General features: G+C 47.9%; 1 protein-coding gene and 1 long non-coding RNA gene across 4 annotated transcripts in view; one reads left to right on the plus strand and one right to left on the minus strand.

Annotated features, from left to right (window-relative positions):
- Nucleotides 1-23,893, plus strand: part of LOC135973893 (uncharacterized) — a 69,106-nt gene that overhangs the window by 13,090 nt on the left and 32,123 nt on the right. The window lies entirely within an intron of this gene.
- Nucleotides 18,562-23,893, minus strand: part of PLEKHO2 (pleckstrin homology domain containing O2) — a 43,743-nt gene continuing 38,411 nt past the window's right edge. For both annotated transcript variants that reach the window (XM_005294818.5, XM_042856588.2), the window contains one exon: nucleotides 18,562-23,759. In XM_005294818.5, the coding sequence (XP_005294875.2) occupies nucleotides 22,512-23,759 (1,248 nt within the window). In that variant the 3' untranslated portion in view covers nucleotides 18,562-22,511. The remainder of the gene's footprint in view (nucleotides 23,760-23,893) is intronic.

The following is a 23,893-nucleotide window of genomic DNA, read 5'->3' on the forward strand; positions in this document are numbered from 1 at the left end:
GCTGTTTGCCATGTGAGGTTTCCGCATGCTGTCTGAAGAAAATGGATGTGGCTTTTTTAAAAAGGGCCTGAAATGCCCCAGATGAAAGGGTGTGTGTGATTCCCACTGAAAGGGAAATGTGCCATGTAGATTTTCTGGCTCTTGCGCATTGGATTGATGCCTGATGTTTGTGTCTCAGTCTGTGTATACGATTTAAGGCCTTCACTAGAGCTACACTGGATCAGGATTGGCGCTCCCATCCCCAGGTGATAGATACTCTAGCGATCACTTGGATAGAACACCCCGAAACTGACTGGAACTTCACAACTGAAGCCCAGTTTAATTTTACTACCCTAGGACTCTTGTGGCTAAAGCACGTGAGTGGAGGCGGATCTGAGTTCAATTCCCGGCTCAGGCACAGACTTCCTGTGTGACCTTGGGAAAAGTCACCTAATCTCTCTGTTCCACAGCTCCCCATCTGTAAAATGGAGAGAACATTTGCTTTGGTTTGGCCACATAGGCTATGTCTACGCTGCCCCGCAGTTCAGACTACCAGGTTGTGAACAGCAGAGCTGCACAAAAGTGTTGCGCTGTAACTCCCCGGTGTGGATGCTGTAGGTGCAAAGTTATTTCACATTAATGTCATCCTGTTTGAAGAGAACTACCTTAACATGGACTAGGAACCTTTTAGGTCATGCCTGTGGCGTCCACACAGGAGAGTTGCAGCACATTTCTATTCACACCCTGGTAGTCCGAACTGTGGGGCAGTGTAGACAAGCCCTTAGCTGAAAGTTCTTCAGGGCAGGAACTGTCTCTTACTATGCATATATCCAGTGTCTGGCACACTGATACTGATGGGGCCTCTAGGCATTTGCCATAATAAACATGAATGAGTGCTTTGAGATCATCGGGTGAGAGTAGGGTAACCATCTGGCTGGTATTTGACTGACTCGGCCTTTTTTTTTTAAATAGATTTGGCAGTTAGGGTGATCAGATATCCCGATTTTTATAGGGACAGTCCCGATTTTGGGGTCTTTTTCTTATATAGGCCCCACCCCCTGTCCTGATTTTTCATACTTGCTGTCTGGTTGCCCTATTGCCAGTTGCCATAAAAATAATTTCATCTGCCATGTAGTTGTTGTTTTGTTTTATGTGGGCCTAAAGACTTGCATTATTATCACAATACACCGGGATAGCTAATGTTAAAGGTTTCTGTGTCCAGCTAAAGAAGCAGCTGCCTGCCTACCACCATGCAAGGGCACTGCGCGGGGGTGTGAGAGAGGTTTGAGTCACGCGAGAGCGAGGAGATGTGCGATATTCTCTTATCTATATGTGTGCTCTCTCTACTATCTACTATAAGCGGCTGCTGAAGGTGGGGGGGTTGCCTTGTGTGCGGGGTGGGGGGGGAAGTTCATTTCAAAGGTGGTAACCCTAGGTGCAAGGTTCTGCAGAAGTGCATTCTGGAGCTTGAGTCAGTCAAGACAGATCACCCCACGCTTGTCTGCTGCTTAATCTGAACCTTTGCACTGAAATAGTACACAGATGCTGTGAAAATTTGCAACTATTCCAGGCTCCTGATGTTCCAGGACAGTAATTGAAGCCAGCAAAAAACAATGCAAGTTCATTTCTTTTGACCTTACTGACTAGTGTATGTTCGGGAGTAGGAAGATCTAACAGTTGTCTGCTGACCCTAACGTTCTTCTGACTCTTGCAAGGTTTGCTACTAATACCAGCTACTCGCATAGCAATCAGTGTGCCCTTTAATAAAAGACTGATCCTGAAGGCGCTTTCTCCCTTTCCTGCCATTGCTATGGCATAGTGAATTGGACAGTGAGGCAGAATGGGAGTGGCTAATCCAAACCTCCTTGCAATAGGTTCCCAGCCAATGGGAGCTGGAGGGGGGGGGGCGGTGCCTGCGGGTGAGAGCCGCACTGAGCCGCTTGTGTGCCTCTGCCTAGGAGCAGGACCTGCTGCTGGCCGCTTCCGGGGCGCAGCGCGGTCCGTGGTGCCAGGACAGGCAGGAAGCCTGCCTTAACACCCCTGCTGCTCCGCTGACCGGGAACCACCTGAGGTAAGCCCGTGCCCCAATCCCCTGCTCCAGCCCTGAGCCCCAACCCAGAGCCCCCTCCTTCACTCCAAACCCCTGATCCCCAGCCCCACCCCAGAGCCTGCACCCCCAGCCCAGACCTCCTCCCACAACCCAACCCTCTGCCCCAGCCCAGAGTCCCCTCCCACACTCTGAGCCCCTCATTCCCAGCCCCACCCCGCAGCCCTCACCCCTGCTGCCCAAGCCCTGAGCCCCTCCCAAACCCCTCATCTCCAGCTCCGTTGGGTCGCGGGCATCAACAAATTTCTTCAACTGTGTCGCCAGAGAAAAAGTTTGAAAACCACTAATACACTTATCAAGCTCCAGCCTAAAACTTGTTGTTTGTCCCCACTGATATTCCAGACCCTCAATCCTCTGATAGTTAGAAACCTAATTCCCAGCCTAAATTTATTCATGGCCCGTTTATTCCCATTTATTCTTGTGCCAACCCATCTTAGGGGTGGCACTGTCCACTTAATTTGCATGCACAGTCAATGTGACTGCATGTGCCCCAGTATTGCCAACCACAAGTATTACAATGTGATGAGTCAGGCCCCAAATATTGAAAGTGGCTTAAAAACCGTGACTGATTAAAAGAACAATAATGCATTTGGGTTGGCTGTTTGCCTTCTGGTGTAATTGTATGTGCAAGTGACTTGAAAAGAGCCAGCTTTGCACACCGTTACCAATGTGCAGGTGTAAAGTTGCGCACAAATTAGCTGTGCAGTTGTGTCGTGCATCAGCATTTGCTCCCCTAAAAGGTTTAGAAAAAATTGTCTTCAATTATAATCCGCCTTTGAATGAAAAATTAGAATGAGGCCCTCTACCTGTGGCTGGTGGCAGGTCAGGAAAAGTTAACCCTTTCTGTGCTACACAGGGGGGGGACATGGCAGGTAGATGGGGCAACACTGGAGCATTATGAAACAAACAAGAAATTATCCCCCAACACAATGTTTACAGTGACAGCGTTCCATCTTCTCTTGCCAACACATTCTAATGCACACAGCCGTGTCCAGCCTTATTCCTGAGCTACAATGGCTGAGAGGTAACTGTGGATGAACTACACAGGCACTGCACTTTCAGGATCTAAGCCCATCACTTTGGGCCACGTCAGGCCAGAATGGTACAGAATTCCCATTGACTTCACTGGGTGTTTGTATGTACATGCCGACGGCTGGATGTAACTCAACTCAGAGTCTGAAACGGCTAAATGTTTTCTAGAGAAGCTGATTGTGTGTCAGAATTACAGGGTTAGGATGGGATACGAGTTTGGGTGAGAGGCTGGAAAACGGAAAACACTGAAGGGCATCACAGCAATACACACAAACATCAACCTTTAGCCTCTAACAGTCATTCATACTGGGCTTCAGAAATCTGGCAAGCTACCAGGACTCTACAAACACATGCTCAAAGCCCAAGAGTTTATCCAGAACCTCCTCAAAGAATTTATTCATCTCCTCACCTCCGACTCCCACAGAATAACAACTTGTTAAAGGGACCCAGGTAGCTCGAAAGCTGTGCCAGTAATAATTCAGACCCAATTTTGAAGTCAAATATTTAGTTAAGCGGAGACTGTCTGATGGCTGGATTAAACACAGACGGCATCAACGCTTCCGTTCTTCATCAATGTCCATTTGCACAAGCTGGTAACTCAGTAACGTGTTGCTTGTTTTTCCAGACTCTCTTATGCCCAGGTAGCTTTTCCAACAGCTTGGAGAGAGGATTTCAGCTGTGCTCTCGTTCCTACGACAGGCAGAAATAAGTCTGCCAAGGCTCTTAGGGACAACTCTGATACAGATCAGCAACTTATTGGATATTGGCAGGTCAAACCTATGCCTTTGATGTGTACATCTGCACATTAGCTAAACCTGTACAGGATGACAGCTGTCTATATACATGGAGACGGTTAGACTGAAAAGTGTCTGGCCCTCAGCTTCTTGGGAGTTGTTTTGTCCATATGGTAAAACAACTGCATAACGGGCAAGTGCCTGGTTAGATGAGGCCTGTGTCTGAATTAGCAGGGGGTGTAGAAGAGCATCTAAGCTCTGTCTTTACTTTGGAGTCTGTGGCTATATCCTTACCTCTCAGCAAATGGGGGAGACAGTGTGTGACAGAGATCCAAGATGATGGACACAAATCGAATCCCTGATCATTGTAAGTGATTCTGTGGTATTGGGTTCATGAGTCTTTATATCTCATGTAAATTGTCAACAACAAAATCGAGGGGGACAGCAAATTTTTACAGAGCATAGGTAAAGTTGGGACTAGAATGAGGATCATCTCAGAGGTAGGCCCGTACCTTGTATTGTAAAACACCATAGAGATGTCACTAGCTGCTGTGTAATAGAAATGTAATGGGCAGTGTCTGTATCATTGCCCTCTGCTAGGTGGGATCAGAATGACTCAACTGTGTGTCATTGTCCCTATACTCCTAACAACTAATGGAGATTCGCCATCTGCAAAAAGCACAAAGTGCTCAAGCAAAAAGTGGATGAGTTTTTTTTAATCACTGCTGGCCCAACACAATTCCAAGTGCCTGTGGTGTGCAGCATAGTGACAGTCATGAAGTCCTAGGTGGTTCTATAGCTGCTTGTCTTGTTAACCAATGTTAGTAGATCTGATATACTGGGTGCTTTGTCTGACTATTCTGTATGGATTACATGAGTCCATGGGATATCTATGCATGTGGTTAGCAGAGTACACTGAAAAGACAAATCCTTCCTGGTACGGGGTAAGTTAGTGGACTTTTCACTTCCCTATGGCTTCCTCTTTTTGAATATTTTCTAGCAGACTCCAGTTTGTAGCCCACAAAGTGCAGCCACGTCTCAATAAAAAGCTCTAAGCTTAGAAGGCTGAACGGGAGGGAGCTGCAGCAGTAGCCTCAAACAGGTGAAATGTGCCATCCAGCTCCTTAAAACACCAATTGCTAATGCACATGCAGATGAGCCCAGATAAGGGAGAGCAGCTGCTCCATGACATGCTCATTCCATCATCTTCCCCCAGCATCAGCCCAGGCCCTTGTTTACGTGAGAAAATTGCGTTGCTTCAGCACTGATTCGGTCAGACTAGCTGGCTATAAGGGTGCACCAGGGCCAGCCATGTTCAGCACAGGTTCCACTGAGCTTATGCTGAAGCCTGTGCTCTTCCCTGGTGTAGACAGGGCTATGTGACGTCTGCTGGGCAGTGACTTAAGACTGCAAGGAAACAGGGTTAGCATGGAAGCCTGTAGGAAAAGGTGTTGGCAAGGCTTTTTTAGAACTTGTATGAAATATGTTGGGTATGATTCTAGTCCAGGGGTCGGCAACGTTCGGCACATGGCTCGCCAGGGTAAGCACCCTGGTGGGCTGGGCCAGTTTTATTTACCTGCTGACGCGGCAGGTTCGGCCGATCGCGGCCCCCACTGGCCGCGGTTCGCCGTCCCGGGCCAATGGGGGCAGCGAGAAGCCACGGCCAGCACATCGCCCGCCCGCGCCGCTTCTCGCCACCCCCATTGGCCCGGGACGGCGGACCGCGGCCAGTGGGGGGGCCGCGATTGGCCGAACCTGCCGCGTCAGCAGGTAAATAAAACTGGCCTGGCCCGCCAGGGTGCTTACCCTAGTGAGCCGCGTGCCAAACGTTGCCGACCCCGATCTAGTCTGTCTCCGTTATGAATTAGGAACTCCCAGAGGGCTCTACTGCAAAAGGGTCACTTGGAAGCAAATTGTTGTTTTTTTTGAAAGCAGATTGCGTGTGTTCTGTCTGAAACAGCCCAAGGTTCTTTCTGGGAGAAACCAGGGGCCAGGATCTGCTATCACATGCACCAGTGTAAATCCTGAGTAATTCCAATGACTGAAATGGCACAACTCCAGATTTACTTAAGCCAACGTCTCGGAGATCAAAACCAGGTCCGTTGTTTATAAGTAAGGAATCCTTTTTACTGGAGTCTGTATCTTAGAACACAGCTCTAGTTAACCTACTGCAGGAATCAAATTTGAAAAAACCAGCCTGTCCAATCACGACCTGCTTCCTCAGTCCCTGTGATTTGTTTCTACAAAACATAGGGGCTCCAGAGGAGCCATGAGGTGACGGAAGGTTCAGCATTAGGTAGGACAGGTTCAGCTATCTGAAAGCTTGTCTCTTGAGTAAATACAATTTTAGGCAGTTTAGCTAGAAGAGCTTGAGATGCATGGCTCAGATCAGCTCCATCATTTCCAGCTCTCACGTGGTGGGAGGAGAAATTTGCAAAAGGAGCGAATATCTTAAGTGACTTAGACTTGGCTTTCTTCTTAGTGTGACTCCTTTTGTGCAGGACGTGTCCAAGTACAGCGCCAGGGAGGGGAGTGGCTTTAAAAAGGAGGAAGGCCAAGGACAAAATAGACAAGGAAACGAAGGCCCTGAGGAAAAGCTAAAGCTTAACCCAGGCATGCCAAGAGGTAATGCTCAGTAAAGAGAATGAACAATAATAGTTATGACCAGTAACAAGTAGGGCCGAGCCTAGACCAAAACCTCTGACACAAAATGGAACTTTGAAATTCCACTGGCAGTTCAGACTGAGAAACAGCACGAGCCAATGGGTCTACAGAGCCCTGGGCTCAAGTCCCCTGGGTGAGTGATCTGATTCCCCTCCCTTGCCTTGTCTGTTACCTTTGCACCAGTAATGCAAAGAATACCAAACTCTGCAGCTCAGGTGTATCTCCAGTAATATTGGTGGGGATAATTCTCATGCCCTGAGCTTGGAGGCATCCGCTTATGTCCACAGAAGTCAGTATAGAATCTTCTTTCCATACGGACCATTACATCTTCAGCTTTTTGTAACTCTCAAGCATAGCTAGGGTGACCAGATCACCAAAGAAAAATATCGGGACGCGGGGGGGGGGGGGCGTCGCGGGGGGGGCGTCGCGGGGGGGGGGGTGACGTGGGGGGGCGTGGCAGGGGGCGGGGCCAAAAAAAAAAAAAAAAAAAACTTCCTCCGCAAGTGCTGGAGGGAGGCCCGGGAGACTCAGGGGAAGCGCGGGGGCCGGGGTGAGTAAGAGTCCGGCCTGGTCCCGAGCAGGCAGGACTCAGTCGGGTGGTAAGGAGAGGAGGGGGGCGGCCCGCGGGGCCAGGCGGCGGTTGTTCTCCCCCCCGGGCAGCAGGACTCGGGAGCAGCCGCTGCTGCAGCTCCCACTGCCGCGGGGGAGGAAGCGGCCATGGCACTCCGCGGCTGCGGCTCTGGCGCCTCCGAACCCCCCGAGCCGGGACCTGCTGCGGGGACCCAGCAGCGCGTACGCTGGGCCCAGCCCCTGGCCAGTCGCGTCTGGGCTGCCCAGCTGGTGCTATCGCGCGGCGGCCCCGGAGTGGGGGCAGCAGGCCCCAGCCCCCCCGTCCCGCAGGGGAACGAACGGGGCTGGGCGGCCGATGCCTCCGCCCCGGGGCCGCCGCGGGATAGCACCAGCTGGGCAGCCCAGACGTGCCTAGCCAGGGGCTGGGCCCAGCGTACGCGCTGCTGCAGGCCCCGGCTCGGGGGGTTCGGGGGCGCCAGAGCCGCCGAGCGCCATGGCCGCTTCCTCCCCCGTCGCCTGGCCCCGCGGGTCGCCCCCCTCCTCTCCCACCACCCAACTGAGTCCTGCCTGCACTGGGCCAGGCCGGACTGTTACTCACCCCGGCCCCGCGCTTCCCCTGCGTCTCCCGGGCCTCCCTCCAGCACTTGTGGAGGGAGGGGGAATGGTGAGCCCGGGGAAGAGGCGGGGATTCGGGGAGGGAGCCAATCGGGGGAGGAGGGGGCGGAGTCCGGGCAGGGGGGGGGGCGCGAGCACTTCCGGGCTCGAGGCTCGGGGCATTTCCTTGTTTGTCCGGTTGTCCCGACCGCATGTCGGTCGGGACGCGGGACAAACAAGGAAATATCGGGACGGTCCCGATAAAATCGGGACGTCTGGTCACCCTAAGCATAGCTCATTGCTGGAGGCAGACTACTGCAGAAGATGGTTTACTGGTGCGATGGGAAATTCTTTGTTGCACTAGGAAATATATTGCACTTCTGGGCTGCTGAGAGCCTGTGGGGGTGGCATGCTCCGGTCCTATGGCTGGAGAGGTTACTTTGATTAGTCAGCACATGATGGCCCCCAGCATGAGCTGTGGCCAGTCCTACTCCGCCTAAAGGAGCCTGGATACTGCAGTGATGGGCTTACGGAACAGGGAATTAATGGCTGATCACCAGCGAGTGTGGCCTTGAAGGTGGCAGGGGGACCAGGACCAAAGGAAATCGCCATGCTCTATTTGATTCTTTCTCTTTCACATAGAGAGCCTGATCCTATTGGAGACCATGTGAAAATTCACCATGCCTTCACCTGACTTGAGCAGGACCGGGCCCTCGGTTTCATGGTCTCCGTGTCCCTCTGCACTGAAGGAGCCACAAATGGCGTTGCTGAAAAGCACAAGGTGGTGGATCTGAGGCTGAGTTCGAGCTCTGCTGACAAAGGTTTGCTCTGTGTGTGGTAATTGCTCCTCCCCCCACAGGATCTCCACAGACGAACAGCTGCGGCTGCCTCATAAATAAAGTTGTCTAAACATGCATGTAATAGAAAAGTAGATACAGCTCAGTACTTCCCCGCTAGAATTGTCAGTTCACACCGAATTAATCTCTTGTAATTTATGGCGGCTTGTAGCAGGAAGCCCATTGCAGATAAATGGATGGTCTTGCAGTGAGTATGAAGGCTCTTCCAAAGCAAGGAAATCTTGGCTTGGCAGGAATCCAAAATACTAGTGCAGATTAGGAACTGTCCTTTCTGCTGAGCGGCCCAGCGTATCCTGCTTACTTTGCTCCCGGAGAGCAGCTCTCCTGACTGCCTCAGCTTGTAGCTGGTGTGTCAGTGGCTCTGAACAAGCTGCCTGGGTTAAAAACTCAAGCGCTGCTCCCTTGTGCAGGCTTCTGATTCTGAAACCATAATGAGCAGCAAAAATGAAACCATGCCCGGAAATAATCTATCACGAGAGCATGGTGTTAACCTCCGAAGCCGGCCCACTGGGCAGTAAACCAAACAACCCCGAAGTGATCTAGAGAGATGCCATTTGTGGCTCCTTCAGTGCAGAGGGAAACTGAGACCATAAAACCGAGGGCCCAGTCCTGCTCCCCCTGAAGTCAGGCAATGTGCATTCTCGCATGGTCTCCAACAGGAACTACGCTGTGGTCCCACAACAGTTCTACAGGAGGATGTTTACATTGAAGTTGAGCTGATTATGTTAATTCCATCATGTAAAACCTTATAAGGAAGGGGTGACATTCTGTAATATGTATCTGAACATTTAATAGAAACTAAGTTAAATAAGAGGAATGAAGACACATGGGCTCTAGCAAATAATTCTCTTTTAGCCCATTGATAGTTTGATGATGGAACAGGTGGAGAAGCAACACCTTGTGTTAGAAGGAGGCTTAAGTGCAACCTTGGAAGTATTTCATTTCTGGCTCTGAGTTTTTTTTCAGACCTATCGCATCTGTCTTTGCCCCTGGACATGTGCAAGTACTCGGAAATGGTTCTGTTCCAGGGCTAATGAGTAATTCCATGGTCTTGGGCTCCGAGAAGGGGGATGGAACATACAGCAGCTGGAATTGTGTGGTTTGCAAGGAACTCTGCGGGTACAGAATTTCAGGCCGATCCATGTTTTTATTGTCCAACAGGCTTTTCTTAAGATTGCTGCTGAACTCCTTGGCTGTTGCTGCAGAAATGACCCCTTCCAGGGATACAGAAATCCAGTGGGGATACTTGGTTTTGGGACATCAAGTGCAAATGGAAAATAATTACGCCAATGCAGGTGGTTTGAATTTATTTAGGTGTGAACTTTGCTCAGTTCATGAAGGAAAAAGCGCTTGAATCCAGAAAGTACGCAGGCTGTCCTGACACCGGTTTAGATCTGATTTGTGTTGTGTAAACTGAGATGAATTGGGATTAGTCAGTCTCAGCAGATCAGTGCTTTTAAAAAAAAAAAATTCAGCTTTTCTCCAAGCAGCGAGAGATTTTCTGCCTGATAATTCTGTACAGAGCACCGGAAACAGAAGACAAATGTTGTCATCTGTTTATCAAATGTTTCCACCACACACGCTGGTTTTCCCGTTGTGGCTGGCTTGCAGATCTCGGGCCCCAAGGCTGGATTTACACTGCATGCACAGCAATGTATTTATAGTGTACACAATCATTTATAGATTTCCCACACACACACTATTTTTCTTAGTGCTAGCATCCATAAATGAAGTCATGTACACACACACACACTGCATGATTCCAGCCATGCAGCTTCAAGCATTTTAATTGTTTACTGCACTTTCCCTTTTTTACGTGATCACAACCTGCCTCCTTAGACACCTGTGCATCGCTCTTCGCTGCCATATTCCTCTTCCTTTCTGCTGCCTGCCTTTTACTCAGTCCCCTGGGACGCATTTCTACTTATCAGAGCTAACAGGCTTTTCCTGTTTAAGGAGAATTTGGGAGCTTCCCCCCCTTCCCCCCTTTGGAGAGAGATGGATTAGAAAGGAAATTCTTTTTATAACCAAGATCTGAGGATGTACGCTAAATCTTTACAGCTGCCCGTGAAGCATGAACTTAATAGGCCTCTTTCAGTCACTTCACAATCGCGCCAATAAATTATGGTTGAGTGGTGCGAGCACAAGCCAGAAAGCCAGGAGCTGCTGCGTCCTCAGCCAATACACTGACTTTCTGGGGGCTGGGATAAATCACTAACGACCTGATTTCCAGAGGTGCTGGGCACTAGCGAATTCACTGCAGTCACCGGTTTGCTACCGTTTGGCAGTTCTGAAAATCTGGCCACAAACTTCTCTGGGCTTCAGTGCATCCTCCGTCCAATGAGAAGAAATATTTCCGGCTTTTCCAAGGTGGTGCTAGGAGTGTATTTTATATGATGTCTGTACCGTGGCTAGCACAGCCTGAAGCTACTGTAATACACCTTAATCAAGTCCTGCAAAGAGAAGTGTTCAGGATTATGATCACCAGCCTACCCTACCCAGTCAGCAGCACATGCACTGCAGTGTCGGCGCACCTTTGGGGGAAGGGGGAGATGCTGGACTGCAGCTCAGGAGATCTGGCTTCAGTTCCAAACTCTGCCACAGGCTTCCTGTGTGGCCCCCAGGCAAGTCACTTAGGTTTTGTCTACACTGCAATAAAAGACCTGGGTCAGCTGCCTTGCCGGGCTCAGGCTGCGGGTCTATAAAATCGCAGTGTAGACATTCAGGCTGAATTCCAGCTCTGAGACCCCCACCAGGAGGAAGGTCTCAGAGCCCTGGCTCCAGCTTGAACTGGAATGTCTACACTGAATTTTGATAGCCCCGCAGCCCGAGTCAGCTGACCTGCACTCTGAGACTGGATGCTATGGGTTTTTTTATTGGCGTGTAGACATATCCTTAGGCTCAGGTTTTCCAAAGTGCTCAATACCCCCCAGCTCCCATGGAGAGCAGTCAGAGCTGCTGGGGGCAGAGCTCTTGAAAATCTGCGTCTATGGGCCTCGGTTTCCCATCTGTTATTATCTGCATATTACACCTCCTTCCTCTTGCCCTTTGTCCGTCTTGTCTATTTCAATGGCAAGTCCTTCAGGACAGGGACTGACTCTTACTTTGTCTTTGTACAGGGCCTAGGGTTGCCAGTGTTGGCAGACATATTCCTGGAAGTGTCATCACGTGACATGATCTTTAATTCCTGGAGACTCCGGGGCAATCCTGGGGGGCTGGCAACCTAACACTGCGAGGCTTTGCATGCTATTGCAGTTCTCTGCTCCTACTCCTCCAGCTGGTCCTGATCCTGGGGGAGATTCAGGAAGCAGCACTGAAGGACCAACCTGTGAGGTTGCAATCCTGAGCTATTGGGTCCCAGCTGCACAGGGTATTATTCAGTCTAGGGAGCCCCCCAGCAGGGCCAGACTGGCTGCGTCTTGCCCCCTTTCTTTGCCCGGGGACATTTGCATTCTGGCTCCACACCGGGCACTTAGCAATGGCCCATCACACACGCTGTGCCATCCTCCTTCCTAACCGCCCCACTGAGAGGGGCAGTGTTTGGGACAGCCCAGGCAGTGGAGGGGTAAAGCCGGGCACCAGCACCGTTAGGGATAAACAGTCAGTGCCAAAGTGAATCCAGCTTTTCCCTGACATCCCTCTACTAGGGAATTCTCTGGGTTACCTAGAAACAGATTGCAAATATTGCCAACACTGTGTTTTATTCTGCTGGGCTACTCCCCCTTCCTGGGCCTTGACATCTGTCTGCCCCCTTCCAGCTCCAACCAAAGGTCCGTGCTAGAGGTGGAGGAAGTGGATTGTATAGAACCTAGTCTAGAATTTCACCAGGATCTGGCCCTGGGCGCATTGCCTGCATTCACAACGTCCGCATTAGGCTCTGAAGCATGCCCCAGCATCCTTTGTGCTAGCAATGGCCTTGCTCCGGGTGCTCTCACCTATCAGCAGACTTTCCTTCTCCATTTGACTCCTCCTGATTTAGTATTGGCCCTTGTTCACCGCTGTGGGGGAAGGATTTTGGTTCTGCGTCTACTCTGATGCCTCCTAAAATATGATCCCCTCGCTGCCTCCTTTATTGCCTAAAGCAGAGCCGGCTCAAATGCCACCTTTTGCTGTTTGTAACTAGTTCGATTACTTTTGGACAGATTGGTTCATTGTCATGCTCCGGGGTGTCTCCTGATTCTGTCTGGGTGGGGAAGCAGAAGTGCCAAACTATCATGTGCTGGCCCTTGTGGTATTTCTGGCCTAGCAGGAAGAAATAGAAATCTCCTGGGAGAGCTGAGCCTTGTGAAATGGCAGCCCAGACTTCAGCAGTTCAAATACGCTTCTGGATTGCGGGACGCTTCTCCAAAGCGAACTGACTCACTGAACAGCTAAAGCCTGCCGGTCACTATCTGTGCACACGCCGCTCCCCGGAGCAATGCTAATCTCCTCTAATGGAAGTGAGGAGAAGGTTCCTTATTCCCTGGCAGCGGCCCCCAAAACGTGAATGCGTAGGCAGGCTTTGCAACGCAGAGGCCATGTGAGTGTTAGTCAGATGTGAAAATATTTCACAGCCGAGCAGCCCAGAGGGGAGACCTTGTTTTGATTCAGAAACCTCAAACCTCCGGGCTAAAAGCTGCCCACACCTAGCAACCTGCTCCTTTCTTTGTGGAAACTTTCCCATCGAGCTGAGGTCTTGGCGACCAACGCTAGGCCGAGTTTCTTTTGTTTTCCAGTCGCACGTCTGTGCTCCCTCCACGCTGGTTAACTTGCTGCTGCACAGGATGCTGGTGGTTGGCCCGGCGTTGTGGGGTTATGATGAGCTGAACGTGAACAGTATTGCTCTGCACTGGAAGAGGGAAGGGTGGCTGAAGCAGAGAGGGTTCCTGTAGCACGCTGAGCATCGGCTGACCTGCTCCTGTCAGCTGTTAGCACCTATTACAGCCAGCTTCACCACCGCCCCGACAGGCCTGCGTCCTAAGAGCTCGACAGGCAGCAGGAGCGAGTTGCTTTCAGCATGACCATGTAGTTCTCCTTAAAAGGGAAAACTCTGAGTTATCTTATTTGCTTAACTGCCTTCTCGGTGGAGATCGCTATATTACTAATCTGAAGTATGCAACCTCGTCCCAGCGCGCTCTAGCTATGCCAGGCTAACCAGTCCTGTGCCATTCCACACTGTCTCTCCAGCATACTGAACTGCTCAATTCCCCCCCTCTCCCCTTCTTACTAGTCATTGAATTGACAAACGAGGAGAAAAAAACGAAGGCCCGGTAGTAACAATGGGAGGCTATGTCTGTGCTACAAGCCCTGCGGTGACACTGTTGCAGCTGCATCGCTGTAGTGTAGACATTTATTACGGCGATGGAAGGGGTCTTTCCAGAACTGTCCTAAACCCACCCCCTCAAGAGGCAGTAGCTAGGCCAGCAAAAGAATTCTGAGCCAATCGGAGGGTCTAATCCTGACCACACTGCACAGGGTGTGAAATTTTGTCACAGTCCTGAACAATGTAGCTAGGTCAGTCTAAATTTTAGGTGGAGACCAGGCCTGAGGCCCTGATCTTGTGTTTTCAGCCCCCCAAGGCTGTGTAGAGTCTTGTTGAGGGGGGCTCTGTGTGGATACAGGGTCCATCCACCTGGTCCACCTGCAGGATTGGGACAGCAGTGGCAATACAAGACTTGAGAGCTGCTGGAAGAGGTATACCTGGGCACCAAGAGAACTCCAGGATAAGGGGGTGGGAAATAGTAGCAGGAGCACAAGGTGCAGCTAACTTTTCAGGAGACTTTGTGTACTGTGGAGATGAATGGGAGGGTCCACTGAGTCCTGGCTGAAGGCCTGAGAGTTCCTTCTTTTCTCCTATGAAGTAGCCCAGCCAGAAGGCCACGTCTCACCTGGCTAACACTTCTCTGCAGCTTGTCAATGTCATAGGTACCATATGGCTGAGCAGGGTCACGCAAAACTTCTAGAAACCCTCTCCTATTTTTGTGCTAAAAATGCTGATTTGGGGGCAAGATCAAGAAGGGTGGTGATGATGATTTTTGGCAGTGAAAATACCGTCATTCAAAATTAGCCCCATTTCCAGAAGGAAACCATCCCCTTTTTGTAAAAGTATTTTGCAAAAATAGGGTCAGATTTCTAAAGAAATGTGAAAATGATCCTGCTCTGAGACTCACTGTGACTATTTCCCTCCCCTTGAGCAGTACATGACACTCCTTTCCCTGGCTAGTGACAGATGCAGTTTTAAAAACCACCGCCGAGTGTAGCCACTGTGGTCTGCAACCAAAATGAATGTGCCCACAGCTTAGGGTTGCTCTCAACTCCCATTCAACTTTTAAATGATCCTTGCAGTAACTGCTCAGTGAGGGTGAAGCCAGAGCAAGGTCTGGGCTGCTTAAATCCCACTCACTCCACATCTTGACGGGCCCTCTGCCCATGGGTCAGTTTTGCTCCGAGGCTCTGATCTTGCAATCAGCTCTGCATAGGGAGAGAACTTTGAACCCACATGGCCGCAACTGCAGGATCAAGGTCTTACAGAGGCTGGTGCTGAAGCACTGCTTTGAATATTACGGAGCTGAGATTTGGATACAGCCCCCTCGTATCAATCCGGCAGCTGCAGCGTGCCTACAAAGTACAATCGGCATTCAGAACCTTTTTACAAGTTAACTAGTTCTTCTCAGACTTACACTCGGACAAAAACAAGTCAAATGTATTGGCCCTGCTCAGTAAAACCAACCCAGGGCAGTTGCCATCTGTGCTGCTGGGAAGTAACACCGTTGCCATGGGAAACGATCAAAGATTCTAGTTTGCAGACTTCCTGTGTGAACTTGGGCACGTCGCATAGCCTCTCTGGGTCTCGGTTTCCCATCTATAAAATTGGGGATAACGGCACTGTCTACCTTACCGGGGTGTTGTAGGGATTCTGGGGAGCTCATATACTAGGGTAATGGGGCCATCATTGCCAGACCTGTGCCTCAGAAATATACTCCTTGTTGCAGCTAACACAGCAGAGGCCTTAAAATAGAGCTGGCTGTAGTCTAAAGGCACAAGATGACATAGGACACCTATACGCTTTTTGGGAAGAGGTTTGGTAGAGAGAATAGGAGGCAGAGGGCACTTGGTGAATGTTAATTAAGAGGCTTTTCCAAGCACTAGGGACAGCAGAAGAGAAGGGGTGATGTCAGGACTAGGAGACGAAGTGCGAAAGGGGAGACCTTGGGCCGAGCAGAGGAAGCAGGAGGTATAGGAGAGGTAGGCAATGGGTATGGGGGAATTTCTAGTGTGGAGATGCTCCACATGTTCTGAGTTGTAATATATCACCCTGCAGCTCCAGATGCAACACAGGCCTCTGAATTCCCCGTGCGAGAGAAAACAAGATTAAATATTTTAAAACTGATGAGTGTTGGAGGGGGCGGTGGGTTATTAGTCATGTAGCCTGGTTGCTGGGGCCCAGCCAACATCTTACAGAAACCATATAAAATTCCCACCCTGGGCCTTTAAACACTAACAAGACAGGCTAGCACGACCAGAGAGAACCATAAAGCTGAAAGCAGGTGGTTTAAGGGCTGATCCTGCAGACCCTTCCTAGACTAGTTCTCTTTGCAGAATTGGGCCATAACTATGGAAGGGTAGGAGAGTGGGTGGGAAACAGACTGCTTCAAAATACTTCACTTGCTCCTCGAAGAGCAGGGATGCTCTTGCCAAACACAAAATCATTAACAGTTAGCAACGCCACATCAGCAGTTGTCACAAGAATAATGCAGTTTGCATAACCATGAGGTAAGGCACTGGGGGATATCGTGACTAAATTTCCAGGAACAAATTAAAAATTGGCTTTCCAAAATGTGTGGGCTTACATAGCAGAATGAAATAGGGTTCTTCTGTCTCCAACTATTGTGGGCGTGTTCTGTGCCTTTGATTAATACCTCTAATTCTCCCTTGAACTGAAAGAAGAAATTTTGGAGAGCTTTGTAGTTTATGGTTCAGTTTTAAGGTAAGATGCACATTTTTAACTGTGAGGGTAATTAACCATTGAACGGACCAGACAGGAATGGAGCAAATTCTCCATCACTTGGGGCTTGGATGTCTTCCTGAAACATTTTAATTGATTTCCAAATGAGATACCATTAACTCTGACTCGAATGGAGACTGGGAATGGCTGAGTCATTACACTACTTGAATCTTTTTCCGTATGAGAACTATCCTTACACCTCTTGTCAACTGTCCGTAATTGACCATCTTGATTATCACTACAAAAGTTTTTTTCCTACTGATAAGATTATCTTAATTAATTAGCCTCTTAGAGTTGATATGGCATCTTCTCTGTGTGTGTGTTTATATATATATACACACACACACACACACACACTCACAAAATCTTCTTCTATGTTCCATTCTATGCATCCAATGAAGTGGGCTGTTGCCCATGAAAGGTTATGCTCAAATAAATGTGTTAGTCTCTAAGGTGCCACAAGTACTCCTGTTCTTTTTGCGGATACAGACTAACACGGCTGATACTCTGAAACCTGAAACATATGGTTCCTCCACAAATTGTTGGGCTTGATCTAGGAATCCCTGGGTGAAACCTGGGGCCTGTTTTTATGCAGGAAGTCAGATTAGGTGTTCATAATGGTCCCTTCTGGCTAGAGCTGTGCAAATAACTGATTTTTTTTTTTTTTATGGTTCACTGGGTGAACTGAAAGAAAAAAAAAAAAGTTTCAGGTTGACCCAAAACGAATCTTCAAATTCGGCAGTGACTCTGAAAAAGTTGAAAAAAATCTGTTTCGGGTCGAACAATATTTTGTTCAACCTGAAACAATGTTTAATTTTTTATTTTTTTTAGTTTAACTGGTTTAACGTATGCAAAATTTGACACAGGCAATTTTGAATAAAAATAAAAACATTTCATTTTGAAAATGTCAGAACACGATGTTTTGATTTTTAATGTTTGTTTTTTTTTAATTCAACTAAATTGACACCATTTCAGGAACTGTTTCAGTTGGCAAAAAAATGTTGTCTGGAAAATTTTGTTCAGCTCTACTTCTGACCATAAATCTCTGCATTTACATGGGAGGAAAAGCAAAAGGGGGAATGTTTCATATGTGTTTAAAATCATTAATGCATGCTCCACATACTTCATTTAATCTAGATATTTAATTTTACCAACATCAATGTTATAGAAAATCTGTGATGCAGTTAGAGGCCACTTATTAGAGTGGTTGGAGGGAAGTAATTAAATCTTGTTTAAAATAAGTTGCATATCCGGGATCGATCAGCTTTCTTTTATCAGTACTCCAAAAACAGCACTTAAGAAAACTGGTGGTTGGACAGCCTCTGATAAAAGGTGACCTGCAAGTCCCTCATAAATAGTCCTTCCTCCCTATGAGGGATCATAGAAGCCGTTCTATTCACTTTTATAACTGGATAAAGAGAAGGCCGAGTAAGTGACTTTCCCAAAGAAACCCACATAATCAATGGCAGTCTTTGGTATAGAAACTCAAAGGCCTGGCATCCTAGCCTCTGCTGCAACCATTAGGCAACACTGCCCTTAAATCAGACACTTGAAATCTGCTTGAGTAACTTCCCCAGCTTTAGGACCTGCTCCTGTTCCACAAGTCTACACGAACACTCTCAGGGGGCTCAGTCGTGAGCTGAGTTATACACCGGTGCAGGAGAGGAAGGGGTGGGAGGTACCCCCACAACTAGTCTTGTGGGGAGAGGAAGGAAAGCGGCTGCTGCAGGGGTGCTACCGCCCCTCCTACACAGCTGGGGGAGAAGCGTGTGCCTGCATCCCAGCCAGAGCAGCCATGGCAGGAGCAGTAAGTGCAGGGTTATCAGTGTCAGAGTTTGATTCCTGGCCTGCTCCTGGGGCAGTGCATAATTGTGCCCCCCCTTCCTTGGGACTTGTCCATGATCTAGCCCATAGACTAGGCTGGATACAGTCTGCACAACCCTCATTGGCTGTGACAGAACTTATCCGAGCAAAGACTTAATACTTCCTCCCAATGCCTGCTCTTCCTTCTCGTTACCAACAAACTGCTCTGAAGCGGAGTGTGCTTAAAAAGGAGTTTTATTGCCAAATCTCAAAGCTCTTTACACGCAGAAGGCAGCATTGCCTTTCCAAGAGCCATGACAGATTTTCAGATACCATCATTCACTGCCACTCACTAGTGCATTCACTTCCTTCCTGTCGGAACCATACAGCTCTGGCAGTCCGCGTACAAATCTGAAATTGAGTCACGTTCCATCTCGACATGCCCACAGCCTCTTCAGACGTGAGAAAGCAAGCTTAGTGCAGCTGGGGAGCTTGAGTGAAGAAAAGCTAGGTGGTAGGTAAAATGAAGACTGGAACTATCCTGCTAGATCAGCATAATGGGTCTTCTACTCCAGAACCCGGCTGTGACAATGGCTAGTACTTGCTGTTTAAGAGGAAAGTGCAAGAAACCCAGAAGACAGCTATGGAATGACCTGCCGTTCCCATTAGGCAGAGATTGGCTTACACCCTGAACAAGAATAACATGTGCGAAAACTTCAGAATTAAACGTTCTAAACAAACCATGAAGCTTTATAAAAGCCCAGTCGACCGAAAATTCTAGGTGGACTAGTCACTGTAGAAAGAAACCGCTAAACCTATACAAAAGGCTATTTTTCCTTAATTAATGCAACATTTTCAGCCACGGAGACACTGGGTGTTAAAAAGAGAGTTCACTTAATTTATAGTTATTTACAAGACATAGTACATAAAGGTAAGTGACGTTAGTGCGTCCAGTATTTAGCTCTGGCTTGTAAAAAGGGTTAGCTCTCCCATCTCCTAACAGGTTCAGGTGTCTTCTGTTAAGAGTCCTATTGGGGGTTCAGTAAAATGTCAGACATTAGAATATTCAGTATGATTATAAAAATACAGTAAATATAAGCACATCCTGTAGATTCTTGCTGCAATAGATAGGGGTATCTGGGACTCTTCGTCAGCACTGCAGTAGGTAGATATTTAATAGGTGGCACATGGTGAGGACAAAATACCTGTAAGAGCGAAAGCATCCATGTATATCAGAGATGAGTCTAAGCTGGATCCGGACCTTCCCCAATGTTCAAGGGTATTCAGATCCAGGGGTGTGGTTTGGCCCTAATAGGGATACGGGACAGCTTCAGCACTGGGATTTGAATCTGCATCCAAATGTTGACCATAGCCAGATCATGATTCTGGTCTGGGTGCATCCCTATTACATATACATCTCCATTAGTCATCCATTTTATTTTTTGTTATACAATTCTATCTCACAAATGCCTCCTTCTCCCTGAAGGCTGATGTCCCAAGACATTCTGTACACACCAGGTTTGTACAGCTCATGTTCACATCACACAGTGTTCGGTAAACAAAAGTGCACATGCAGAAAAACACGTATTAGAAGCTGGTAGGCACTGAATAGACTAGGTCTGTATTGTTAGCCCTTGGCTTATAAGTACATCTCCTAAGAAAACAAGATACTTCCGTTCACATTGACTCTACAGCAGTAAATTATGCAGAACCAGAGTTCATCCTTGGCCTGCATCAAGGGGACTATGCTCTGGACTGCATATATTTGGAAATCCGGTGTCTAAACGCAGGGCTGTTTTGGCACCTGAAACTCAAGCAAATTCTACTATGCAGAAACTGCCTGGGTGATGGAATAATGAGAGACTTTCAATACAACTCCTATGACTGGCTTGAGAATGAGGCAGCTTAAAACAAGGCTGTTTTAATCACTCGATTTGGAAGTGTCTGGTTGAGTGACTACCTAGCTCTTATCTGGGATGTTCCCATTTTTCAGTTCCTGAAATGCTTTAGGTCAGGGCTGGCTGGACATGGTAAGGAGCACTCATCAGTTTTTCCCCTCCCTCCTTCCTAATTCAGCTGTAGTTTGAGTTTTACTTTGCTGCTGCTCTGGTAGATGTTTGCAGCATGGGGTACCAGGGAGCCTCAGTGAGCTACCGGAGAAGGAACCTGAGATAAAGATGTATAGCATGCTCCTGGCTTTGTACTTGGCAGGGGCAGATGGCACAAGCTACTGGGTAGTGTAGATACTTTAGCAATGAGAACTGCCAAGTTGATGCTATGCATCCGAAAAAGTGAGGTTTTTACTCACGAAAGCTTATGCCCAAATAAATCTGTTAGTCTTTAAGGTGCCACCAGACTCCTTGTTGTTTTTGCCAAGTTGAACTCTCTCTTCTGGCTCAGAAATTCTTCCTATTCTGCTGGGCCTTAGCTATTCAACATCCACCTACATTCCCCAGAGCTCCATAAGATCAACTGAGAAAGATCCAATCCTTCGTCCACTGCACAGGCCTAGATAAAGCCAAAGAGGAGGTGGTGGCCCTTTGAATCCCTGGGTAGTTGATGTGGTGCCATTGAGAATGACTATTTTAGGGCAAAACTCTGAAAAAAGGATAGAAGGGATGCCCCTGCGCCCTGTGATGACCTGATTTGGTGGGTAAATGAGCATCGCTGAACTTGGACTGGCAGGTAGATGACCCAGTTCACATCCACACGTGTTGTCTGAGGGTGAAAATGGTGCTTACACTTTTAATCTTTGTCGTGCAAGACACAGTTTTGTAATCATTTTGTCACCATGACTATTCCTATTTCATCACATTTCTCTCATGAGATGCAACTTCCTTTAACAGGAGGACCAAGAATCGGGGCATTTTGCCATTGCCTTCCATGGGAACCAGACCGGGCCCTTATTTAGTAATGCCTTCTTCGTTTCAGTGTACTGAGTTCAGCCACCTACCCACCAAGAATTAAACTGCAAAATGCATTTCCCTGTTAAAATGATATGATTAGATGTTCCATCAAAACCAGTTGCCATGACGGACATGTCATCAGTCAACCTCCCAGGATAAGGCTGCTCGACACACAGCAAGGGGAGAGTCTACTTTCAGAACAACCAGCCAACCGCTCCCATAAGCCTCCAAACAGCTGACTGACTATTTACTTCTACAAATACAGGAGACTCTAATTACCAGGTCAATGTATTGCTTAAAAATGAACATTTTGGGCTGCTTCGGCCAGGAGCAGGTATTTCAAACATAGCAGCACTGTCTAGGAGAATGAGCACAGAGTTAGGGGTAGGATTGCTAAATTCTATCCCTGGCTCTGAAATGAACTCCTTCTGTGGGGAAATCACTTCACATCCCTGCCTGTTTCCCCACAGGAAAAATAATACTTGCTTGGCAATGGTAGTTTGAGGCTTAATGAATACTTGTACAGTGCTTAGAACACGGAAGGATTGTTGCGTTTGAGTCTGGTCTAGAGCTGAAAACAATTACTTACCATCACCAGTTTGCCAGTTTTGTGCAGATTTCTAAGTCAATTTTTGAACTGCCGATGTGTTTAATGAGTATCTATGGAAACTGCTAACCATTTGTTCCAGAATATGATTGGGCCAGGTAGTCAAAATCTGTCAGTAAGTGAACAAACTGAGCAAAATTTATGGACGTTTGCGGCCAGATTCCCAGTGGAATGATTTCATTGGCAAAACTCTCTGGGTGCTAGTGCAAACGGGGTAATTCCATGTCTTACGTGCCAATTTATACATGCACACATGAATATTCTGCTGGAATATCCATGCCCTCATTTGAAAAACTGACCTGTAGTCTGATTACCAGTGTTGTGGTGGTGGGTTTGTGGGTTTTTTTTTTTGTTTTGTTTTTTTTAGGGCCTAATCCAAAGCCCATTGGTGGTTTTCCGCTGACGTCAATGAGCTTTGGATCAAGACCTTAAAGAATATTCACATTTTTGCAACTGATGTTCAATGTCCTCTAACTTCCTATTGTGATAAGGGATGGGAATATGGCATAAAAACATAACAAAAAGAAAATTATAACTGAAATGCCCTGCTCTGAATGCATCGTGTGTGCATAGCAAAACATAACCTTATTTAACACTGGCCAAGCAATGGTATAAGTCGTAAATAGCAAATTTTTAGCTTGATTGTAAGAAAGAAGTGTCTTCTTAAGTACATCTCAGGGAGCACTTCTCCTATAAAGAGTTACTAGATCCTTCGGCTTTTCTTTCTGTTTCTCTGTCGGTTCCTTATTCAGTTCTCCTAACCCTTTAATTTCTTGTAGGACTTGTGTTGCTTGCCGAAGCTGTTCTACTGCCTCATTGAGTAATGTCTCTGCGTTTACTGGGGGTCCATTTCCCTCCTGTGCTTGTTCTAACTCTTGGCATAAAACCTTTTGCAGAAGTTTTTCTGTCTTTTCCCTTTCGCAAGCCACTTTCTCCTCCATTTTAGCCAGGCAGGATTGGGGCTCCTTGTGGAAGCCTGGACCCAGAAGTTCTTTTTCTGCATTTTTTGATTCATTCAGCAGATCTCCTAGAGATGCACAGCGAGCTCTGAAAGGCGAGGAATTTGCTATGGTGTGTGGTAAAAGTGTTTTCTCTTCACTAGGAACCTCTGTACTTTCCTGCTTTGCTTCGGTATCTAAGGAAGTCTTTATTTGTTCCTGTATTGTTTGCGGCTTCTCTTTCTCAGCAGCAACTCTCTCACTTCCTTCTTCACGCTCTACTTTTTGGGGAGTGGATTCTGTCACTTCCCCGTCTTCCATTCCATCCCTGGGGGAGGTGGAATCATGGGGCTCCTTGCCTTCTGAACTCTTCGCCTCTAAACTGCTCGGGGTGGCATCCATACTTGCTGTCAATTTTTCTGATAAAATTTTAGGAGGAAGTGGAGGTTTCACAGTAGCCGTTGTGACCACCTCTGTGAGGTTTTCTTTACTGCCACCTTTGGATGGTTCCAAACCTTCTGTGCTTTGAGGGTGAGGGGCTGGTTCATCCCAACTGACCCCTTTCAGCTTGTCCGATAAGATTTTAGGAGGAGGAATCGGAGGTTTTGCCGTGCTGCTGTCGCTGACCTCCATGAGATTCTCTTCATTGTCCCCTGCTGAGGCTTTGGGTTCTTCACCCTCTTCACCTTGACTGACTGAACCCACATCCTTGTCGTTTAGATCATCCTCTGATGGTGTACTCTCCTTCAACTTCTTAGCTGGAGGCAACAGAGGCTTTTTAAGCTCTTGATCAGCAACGCTGTTATCCGCACTCGGCTTCTCTGACATGACACTGGGCTTTGTAGGAGGCATAGGTGGCTTTGGAGTTTCCTTTGGAGGAGGGACGTTCTCATTATCGCTCACAGTCAAGGTGAAGTCTGGGGGGCCATTATCTACCATATCCAGATCCAGCCTCAAGATTCCATCCGATGTAGACTTGGCAACCTGAGAAATGTAATACGAGAGAGTTTTATTTAGACTGTGTCCTGTTATCAATCCCCTGAACTATCCTGTCCTCAAAACCAGTCTTAACAAACCGTTTAAGTCAAAGAAGTGAATGTGGGGTGACTGAGGGCTGG

Source organism: Chrysemys picta, chromosome 10 (assembly GCF_011386835.1).
Source record: "Chrysemys picta bellii isolate R12L10 chromosome 10, ASM1138683v2, whole genome shotgun sequence".
NCBI classification, from domain to species: domain Eukaryota; kingdom Metazoa; phylum Chordata; order Testudines; family Emydidae; genus Chrysemys; species Chrysemys picta.